We start from the raw sequence: 10071 nt of genomic DNA, 5'->3' as shown, positions 1-10071 counted from the left end.
ATAAGGCAACTTCAAGCTAAAAAATAATGTGTTTACGCAAATAATTTTCTTACCACTATGGATCTTGTTTGATAGATCTCATTGAGATCTTTAATAAGATACAAAGAAAATTGAATTTTTTTTCATTTACATTATTTTTGAGTTTGAAAATGTGAAAGGAACTTTTTATTTAGATTTTGTAAAATGATCCTTTTTATTTTTAAATAAAAAGTGACAAAATAAATACTTATTTTTAAAAAAAATTTCCGGAACGGAGCATACTCATAAAACAAAATTGAATCAATGTAACTTTTGATTTGATTGATCGAGCTCTAAAAATTTACTACTAGTACTTTGTTGAGATGGATCGCGAAAGGTCCAAAACTTAGCTTGAACTGGACCAATTTGAAAAAAGAAAAGAAAGTACAAGTACTACTATTCAAAATCAAATCCCCTCCAAAATTATTTCCCTTTTATCCGTACAACCCAGATTTAACGTGCTCTCGTCAGAGAGTAGGTTGGGTTTACTCTTTTAACCGTGGTTCCTCCCTGCCCTGACAAGCTAGCACAGAAGTGAACCCCAATTGTCTCTCTCATCAACTCCCCAATTCCCGCCTTTAAATTTCTCTCTTCTCCATACCAAAAAGCTAGCCACAGTCGACAGAGATTGATTTTGATTGAGATATCAAATGGGTAAGAAGAAGAAGAAGAAGATATCCAAGAAAACCAGTGATCATAAGCAGATTATACCAGCAGCAAGTGGTTCGAAAACCCAACAAAATCCGAATCACAAGAAAAGGGTTAGTTGTCGGCCTCGGGTAGTCTTTGACGAAGAAAGTAAGTTTAATTTAGTGCTTTGGTTTATCTCGATAGTTACTATGCCTTTTTTATTTTCTTCACATTCCCTTTCGATTCAATGATTTCGTTAAAAAAAAAGAAAAAGATCAGTACTTTCTCAACAAAATCACTCTCTCACTCATTTTTCGAGTGATTGTGAAAATTTAAAAAAAAAGAAAAAGAAAAAGAAAAGAAAGATGATATTTTTGGATGGGTAGCTTTCTCATCACGCCCTTTCTTTCCTTTGGAAGTTAATTGTCAATTATTCTTAATTTTTCAAACCCCAGGTTCAACCTGGTGAGTGAGACCTGAGACTTGGGAGTTAGGTCATTCCTAAAGTCTCATATTCGAAACATTCTAGGTACAATCAATTTTCTTGGAGTCAGTTCATACTTAGCGTTGCTCGGACTTTAATCGGACACAATAAATGATGGAATTGCGCCCCTAAGATTAACCGAGATGCGCGTAAACTAGTAGGTGGTAGAATTGAGCCTCTAAGATTAGTGGAGGTTTTCGTAAGCTAATCCAGACATCTGAGTTATAAAGAGATTTATTCTTATTTTTTCATGCCAAATTCATTATTCTCTGTTACGTACTTAAAATGTGGATTTGGAGGACATTCTCTATGCATTTTTCATGCTCGAAGTACCAAGCTTTATTTTTTCAAATAGAATGTAGATGTGTTGAAAGAATTTCCATCGAAACAAAGCAACAGAGTAAAGAGTTGGAGATGCTTATGTTTATTTGTTGTTTCGGCTGGTTGTCTTGGGCTGTATGGTTTTGTGGGTCTTTTTGGTGTTCGGTTGACGTTTTGCCTTTTCTTAGGTCTTGGGTGGCTTTCTGCCCGTGTGCTTTTAATCTTTTTAATCATTTATAAAGATTAATAAAAAAAAAATTCTTAGGGAAAAAAAAAAAGAAAAAGAAGAAGGTTGTAGATGCTAGTACCCAGGGGTTTTGACAAGGAAGTTTTTGAGAGTAACGACGGGAGAGACGGGAGAGAGATAGATAGAGAAAATTTATTGAAAACCATGCCCAAGGTTTTGAATCCCCTAATCGAACAAGGCCATGTTTCGTTTTGTTTTTATGTTGCTTGCTTTTGGGTTTCCCTTAATTTCCTAGTGGCGCTTAAAATGTATGGATCCATGTTTACACTAGTGAAGTTTAAAATCTCACTCTCGAGCCCACTTTTATTGCTAACAACCGATGATTTGCATCAATTTGGTCTTGCCTTTGCGCTCGACACATGTCACATAGTTTCCGATCACTTTCCATCAGTAACGGCTCCAGATTTTTTTTAAAGATGGGCATTCGAAATATCGCACCAAACCAAATCAAGTCTCAAGTTCCAACCAAACCAAAGGGCGGTGTTTTAGCGTACCAAAACTTCATTGTTATCGATAACAAGTATAAATCTCTGTTAATCTATATAGCAACTCTACAATCTACTATATACCAAACCGCCTATGGAGCGATGATTTAAAAGATCATTTATATAACAGAAAAAGAAAATCTTCATGTAAGTATACTATTCTTTTTTCCTTTTGCCAAGATCATATTATGAAATCATGCGTTCTTTTTTCGTCGAATCACCTTATTTATTTATAAGCGTGTTTTTTTTTTTTTTTTTAAATGTTGCTACTGATTTCCCCTCCCCTCCCCCTCTCTCTCTCTCTCTCGCCACCCTTCTAATTAGGGCCAACTAGCAGCGAAGGAATGTTGCCGTCGCAATTTTATCTCAAAACCGTGCATTCCGAAACGGATCAGAGCGTTAGTTTGCCAAGCAGTGCCAGAAGTAGCGAAAATGCGACGTATGCTTCCATCGGAGTAATGTACCGCACTTTGGGGGTGGAGAAAGTTGTATTTATCCGTCAAAAGAGCAGGAGAAACATCACTGAGGCCATGCACATCCTACAACGCACGCCGGCTTTCCGGGACCAACTGGAGTCAGAGGACTGTCAATTGTACTTCTGGGCCATTGAAGTGCTTGCGCAAAACCCGATAAAGATTGATATTTTCTGCGCGCTGCCGACCAATTCGGAGAGGATGGAGTGGCTAGCGACTGAGCACGAAGCCGAGATCCTTCGGTGCAGAATGTCCAATGCCTCTCCGAGTCTTCGTGATCCCCCTCCCTGTTTTCCTCCTCCCCCGTATGAGTAGTCTAATTCTAGGATTTGAAATCTGTGTGATGGCCACTGTTTTCCCCCTATCGCTTCTTCGGTTCTGTTAAACAGTTGGTGCTTGTTTGTTTTAAAGGCAGTTTGCTGCTACGTTGGCCGGTTTGATTTTTGGATTAACTGCTGCGTTCGGGAAGTGTTGAATTTCGATTGCTTGGGGGTTAATGTTATGGGTTCTTCGTTCAATCTCGAAACGGTAAACTTCGGCTTACCTATGTATGTTTAACCATTCTCAGTTTTTGTGTTTCCAGTTAATTGCTCTGTTTATAATACGGATAGTTAATAACGTGCTAATGTGATATATTATTCTTTTCGTACATGTGATAGATTATTCTTTTCGGTTCTCAGTTTTTGTGTTTTTCTTGTCGATCGTTTCTTTCTTCGTCATTTTTTTTTCACATGTAAACCCATTTCAATCACAAGTGTGGATATTTTAATTCTAACTCATTTTTAACCCAACTAAATCCATGTAAATATGGGTTGAATACATATCAACCCATTACATAATAGGGAAAACGACGGTCAATGACGTGTTTTAATAATTAATACATGTCAATGACATTTTCAGCATTAACAAATATCCTTAGTATGTCATTGACCGGTATTAATTATCAAAACACGTCCTGGGCCGTCATTTTCCCTAAATATTATGTGCGGGTTGGGTTTTAAGTAGGCGGATTTGGACGGGTTTAAAAATATGGGTTGAGATTGCCACATCTATGTTGGCATATGGCATAAATTAAGAATTGCTCAGAGCATCCGTAATGGGGTTTGATACATTTGTGTATTAAAATGTTTGTTAAAATGTGTATTACGATAAAAATGGGCCCCACACGTGTATTAGACATTGATAACATAGAAGTGTATTAGAATATCCACAATGAGTTTAGTAAATTTGTGTGTTAAAATATTTGGTAGGATAAAAATGAGTCCCACAAGTGTGTATTAGAAGTAATATATATTTATATTTTATAGTTAAAATTTGAATCATAGAGGCGGGATCCACTTATTATTTGCTAGCATCTTTGTCAAACTTGACACACATATTAGCACACTACTAGATTTAGCACACAAGCATTGTGGCACAAAAAATACATTTTTATTTGCTACTCCCTCCGTCCCAATTTGTTTGTTCAATTGTCGAAATGCGTGTATTTCAAAAATATTCTTATATGTTACATTTTATAATATTTTTTATGATTTTTAAGATTTTAAAACTAATTGAGATCTATCAAACAAGATCTATATTGCATATTAAAAACATTACGAATTGAAAATTATAGCCAATTCTTTAAGAGGTCAAATGCTATCAAAAAGTCAAAAAGTAAACAAACAAACCGGGACGGAGGAAGTAAGTCTTAGCACACATAATTAACACACTAGTTAACAAACCCATTACGGAAATCCATTACGGATGCTCAGGGACTCAAGTTTTGCCAAATACAATACCAAACTACCACTCTAACCCTTCTATTCCAATCAACCAGAGTAGACAAAAAACAAACCAAACCAGTGCGGGGCATGATGCGTTCTTTTTTTCAGTATGCATACCTCGATTAATCCCATTTTTGATTCGGTCAAAAGCAGATCATTCATAACGGGACTAGAGAATTTACAAGAAATTATTTTCTTGCGACATGATTCCTAGAATAGAACCCTAATGAATTGTGCGTGGAGCAAACCACCAATCAACTTGACTACAGAAAGTCTACTCACAGTTTTTTTGTGCACATATTGTGCACAAATCACTGTGTGGGGCCCACTAAGGGTCCCACACAAATGATCCCTAAAATCTGAACGAAAGTTTAGATGTATAGATCGAACACTTATATGAATCGGATTGAGTTGATTTCTCGCGGGGGCCCTTGAAAAAATATTTTAAATTTAATGATCCCTAAAATCTAAATGAAAGTTTAGATGTATAGATCGAGCACTTATAGGTATCGGATTGAGTTGATTTCTTGCGCGGGCCTTGAAAAAATATTTTAAATTTAATGATCCCTAAAATCTAAATGAAAGTTTAGATGTATGGATCAAGCACCTATAGGTATCGGATTGAGTTGATTTCTCGCAAGAGGTCCTTGAAAAAATATTTTAAATTTAATGAACGGCTCGGATCATTTGCGTGGGACCCTTAGTGGGGCCCACACAGTGATCTGTGCACAATATGTACACAAAAAATCTGTGTGAATAGTCGGACTCCTTCTGAGTAAGTCTATGGGTACAGAAAAATTGGTACAAATTTTGTACATAGATTTTTCGTGGGGCCTACTACGGGTTATACACAAATGATTCGAGCCGATCATTAAATGTAAAATATTTTTTCAAGGGCTTCTGCAAAAAATTCAGCTCAATCCGCTATTTATAGGTGTTCAATCCAATCATCTAATTTTTCGTTTAGATTTCAGGATATGAAAAAGTTAGATGATTTGATCGAATATCTATAAGTATCAAATTGAGCTGAATTTTTGCGAGGGCTCTTGAAAAAATATTTTACATTTAGTGAACGGCTCGGATTATTTGTATGGGACCCGTAGTGGGCCCCACGAAAAATCTATGTACAAAATCTGTACCAATTTTTTTGTACCCATAGACTTTCTGTTGTCTTCTTCTTATTATTATTATTTAATCTTTGATAAGAATGTATTTGTATGGGACCCGTAGTGGGCCCCACGAAAAATCTATGTACAAAATCTGTACCAATTTTTTTGTACCCATAGACTTTCTGTTGTCTTCTTCTTATTATTATTATTTAATCTTTGATAAGAATGTAAGGGAGAGTCGGTGAATGCTACTTCTTTCGTCCCTAAATAAGTGTTTAGCATGCAAATTTAGACTTTTAAAAAGATACATTTGTTTCGTTAAAAAATCAATTTTTTTCCACAAATAAGTTAGAAAAAGACGGAGAATCAGTAGGGCCGGCCCAAGAGGCCACCGCCTTGGGCCTCTAAATTTTGGGCAAAAAATGGAGCACTCCTTCCTAGATAAGTATATATATTTTCTGTGTGCAACTATAATATGAACTCCTTTGGTAGTTTAGTGGTAAAGTGTTTACTATTTCATATAAGATACTTGGGTTCAAATCTTGGTAAGGTACTTTTTTTGCAGTATCTTTTTGCAAAAAAAAATTCTTCTACCACACAAATTGGAGCCGCTGTGTGTAGGGTGTTGGATGAAGCACTCTTTTTTCGTGTATATATGTAAATTACATACACACATCGAATGCCATCGTTTCCCGCGCAGGACCCCTCGGTTTTTTTTTTAAAAGGGCCCCTCGGTTTTTTTTTTTAGAAGGGCCCCTCGGTTTTTTTTTTTTAGAATTATTGGACGGTTCGGATCGGCCGTCCGGTGGCCGGAGACAGTCCGGCGAGGCCGTCGGTACGATTTCGGTGGAAAATCCGTCGGTACGGATAGCAGCACTCCATTGAATAGTATAAATGAAAAATATATATAGATAAGTATTTATGTTTATTATTTTTAAATTAAAAAATTTATGTAAGGTATTATTCTAACACTTGACCTAAGACATCAAAATATCTTAGCCGACCTTGAGAATGAGAAAGCTTACATTGAATGCGAGGACGAGGACTAGAACTAGGACTAGGACTAACACTAACACTTGACCTAAGACATTCAAATATCTTAGCCGACCTTGAGAATGAGGAAGCTTACATTGAATGCGAGGACTAGGACGAGGACGATGGAGCCGAGGGTTTCCGATCGGAGTCAATTTTACTGTTGTTATGATACGAGAGATAGGTAATTGGCAATCAAAGCAATTATGCAGGTAGAAGGAGAAATTATTCGTTGCCCAACATACCATTTTTAACAGATGGTGCCTCACACCAATCAAAATTTGCCCTGTTAACTTGCTGTTATTATTTCTGCCACATCAACAACTCTCAATGCCAGACATCCAAGACAAACGGCAAAGCAAAGCAACACGTTAACATCTATGATCTACCCACCACTGTAGGCCTGTCTTATCAATTTTGATGTCCTTCCTCTTCTCTCTCCTGCTTTAATTTTTGGTCACATTTTTTCTTTAGCTACGGTAAAGCAACGAGCAAGACTACAGTTCCCGATCGGGAATTCCCGACGTCGCGTCCGGCCCATTTCGGCCATCGGACGGCTGATCGGATACAAAAAAATGAAGTGTTTGGATTGGTCACCTACACACATCGGATGCAGTTGATTCCTGCCGGCACTCGGTTTTTTTTTTTAGAATTTTTGGTTGGCTCCGATCAGCCGTCCGGAGGCCGGAATGGGCCCGGCGCGGCGTCGGGAATTCGGTCGGGAATCCCCGATCGGGATTCTCAGACTTTCTGTAAAGCAACAGTTCAATCTTGATTTTTACTTAACAACTTTCCTTACGAGTCTTGATTACTGTTCTGTCTGTCCCAAAATATTTGTTTGGTCCGTAAAACAGAGTGTTAAAAATAATACAATTTTTATAATAAAAAATTAAAATTTTTTTAACAACTTACTAGATATCAATGAATATTTTTAATTTGTGAAAAAAAAATTAAAATTTTTCAAGAAAAAATTGTATTATTTTTAACACTCCATTTTGCGGACTAGACAAATATTTTGGGACGGAGAGAGTATTAATCTTTTTCTTTGAGTGGAGTTTTACTGAGCAAAAAGTACAATAGGTGAGTTTTGTTCTTATTTAAATTTTTTACACGTTTGTTAATTTTGTACTAAATTTTTATGAATTTTATATTCATTTCGACAAGAGGAATCGAAAAACTGTAAAAAAAAAAATTTTTATCCAAATATTTTGAAAAATATCCAGTTTTAAGCTAAAAAAAGTGCCACTTTTTTAGCTTAAAAGTGGTTATTTCCAAAAAAATTTGGGTAAAACTAAAAGAAAAATATTTTTCTGATTCCTCTCGTCGAAAAAATTAATAATTCACAAAAGTTTGGAGCAAAATTTACGAACGCAATTTTTTTTGAATAAGGACAACTTTCAAAAAAAATTAATCTGAACAACCTTAATAGTTTGCATTTATATTTTAAAAAAAGTATAGTGCACAAGCCTCTCCAAACTGAGAAATTTTTCAGTGCCAGGTGGGTATATCCCATTTGATACTTGCTAGGTACATCCGGACTGTCGAATACATTTTTTATGGCACGGATTAAAACACTCTTTCCTCTCACCCCAACACTTTCTATCTTCACATTCGAGCTATCTACAAATACAATGAATGGTTCGGGTGCGCCGAGAGGACACCACATGGTATCCACTTGGCACCGAAAAATTTTCCCTCCAAACCTTAGATTAAAAAAAAAAAAAAGCCTCTCCAAACCTTTTTATTTTTATTTTTATCCACGCCTCTCCAAACATAGCTATTGATATTTTACAATGGCTCGGTTTATCCTGCGAGCCACTGTTCACTAGGTAGACAATGTCTACGCAATTTCATAAAACTTTTAAACGGTATTTTTAAACTTGTCATTAATTTATAAGCACACATTGATCACTTCATTGAAGGGTCCGAGCCGATTATTTTGTAGGACTTTTTAAAGAAGTTTAGACATTAAAACATTATCTTCTTCGAATATCTCTTGGTATCTAAACAAAAGATTAAAAATAATTCTTTTGTACCTATTGATGTCCGATCAAAATAACTTTTTTATGAATCATATTCTCGACAACACCAACGATATACGTACATTAGTGATTGGGATTAATCATTGGCCTCGACGAGATAATTTAAAAAGGTATAAAAATAATTTTTTGTTTGCTATTTTTTGGGTATTTGTTATCTTTAGCAATTTTTTTTAGCTTTTTGTCGTAATTTTTAAGATTAATCATTAATCTCGACAAGATGATTTTTCGTTGTAATGTTGTTATGTGTTTGTATTTTCTCTGTATCTAGTGAACATATTTTTTTTACTTCGGGTCATAATATTTATTCTGTAGATATGAGAGATAGATCATTAATCAAAAAATAAAACTCGATGAATAAAAATATCAAAATCGCAAACGGAAAAAAAGAAAAGAAAAAGGAAGTAGGAATTCAAATCTTACGCGCCCATTTTAGAGAATGAGATGTTAAGAGAAGAAGAGTGATGAGTACCTGTGGAGAGAGAAGACTGTGTCAGTAATCATTACGCCTCAAATGGTGGTGGACTTCCGTTAAAATTGTTTTGGGCTCTGAGAACACCAGAACACTGTTGAGAGTTGTTGACGTGGCAGAAGTAATGACAGCAAATCAATAGGGCAAGTTTTGATTGGTGTAAAACACCACCTGTCAAAAATGACGTATTGCCTCAAGGGCAACGAATAATTTCTCAAGTAGAAGGTAAGAGCATGTACACAAGAGTAGCCAAATGAACACTTTTAGGTATTTTACCTAATTTAGGACACAAAAACAAGCTATACCAGCTTCGGCAAACTGGTAGCCATTTTTCCTTCACAAAAAATGCTCGGTGTATATAACGAGCCACTGTTCACAATGTATCTATTATAATATTATTTGTTTCTCTCACCTCCCTCCCACTCTCTCATTCTCATTGGTTCTTTTTCTCTACTATAATGTTATAATATTATTTGTATCTATTATAATATTTTTTGCCGATTTGGAATGGGTTAAAGTAGAGAGACTGCTGTAAGTGGGATGAAATTTTCGATGAGAATGAATAAGTAAAATGTACTATTTATAGTCATTCTTGCTCACAACTGATGATGTACCTGCTCTAAGAGATGTGTGTAGGCCCAGCCGCCCAGATGAGGGAAGGTGGAATCCAGTGATATGAACAAACCAAGTTGAATTTAATGACGGTGGCCTCCTGTTGTAGACTTCATCAGCCCTATGCAGTAGGTATACGGGACTTACCCCGTTTGGTTAAATAAGTCACTTTTGTTTATTTTTTATTTTTATTCAATTTTTTTCGTATTTGTTAATTTTTTGTCAATTTTTTAGAAATTATTGCATCACCGTGATAAGTGGAATCTAAAAAATATACAAAAATATGTATTTTTTTTATCTTTTAGTGTGTTTATCGTCGGTCTAGTGGACTGACAATAGCAAAACAATTCTTTTTTTCCCCCTACTTTCATATATGTCTGCCC

General features: G+C 35.7%; 1 protein-coding gene across 1 annotated transcript; it reads left to right on the top strand.

Annotated features, from left to right (window-relative positions):
• The first annotated feature begins 499 nt into the window (after positions 1-499).
• On the top strand, positions 500-3307 carry LOC131333145 (uncharacterized). Its single transcript, XM_058367503.1, has 2 exons — positions 500-816; positions 2510-3307. The coding sequence occupies exons 1-2, from the start codon at positions 669-671 to the stop codon at positions 2971-2973; spliced, it is 612 nt and encodes a 203-aa protein (XP_058223486.1). The 5' UTR covers positions 500-668; the 3' UTR covers positions 2974-3307.
• Positions 3308-10071: the final 6764 nt, after the last annotated feature.

This window comes from Rhododendron vialii, chromosome 7a (genome assembly GCF_030253575.1).
Source record: "Rhododendron vialii isolate Sample 1 chromosome 7a, ASM3025357v1".
NCBI classification, from domain to species: domain Eukaryota; kingdom Viridiplantae; phylum Streptophyta; class Magnoliopsida; order Ericales; family Ericaceae; genus Rhododendron; species Rhododendron vialii.
Note: the sequence above shows the minus strand (reverse complement) of the source record. Positions and strands in the feature narration are given on the sequence as shown.

Coding starts and splice junctions, on each gene's coding strand:
- LOC131333145 (XM_058367503.1), top strand. CDS start 669: ATGGGTAAGAAGAAGAAGAAGAAGATATCCAAGAAAACCAGTGATCAT. Junction 817..2,509: donor GGTAGTCTTTGACGAAGAAA/GTAAGTTTAATT, acceptor CCTTCTAATTAG/GGCCAACTAGCAGCGAAGGA.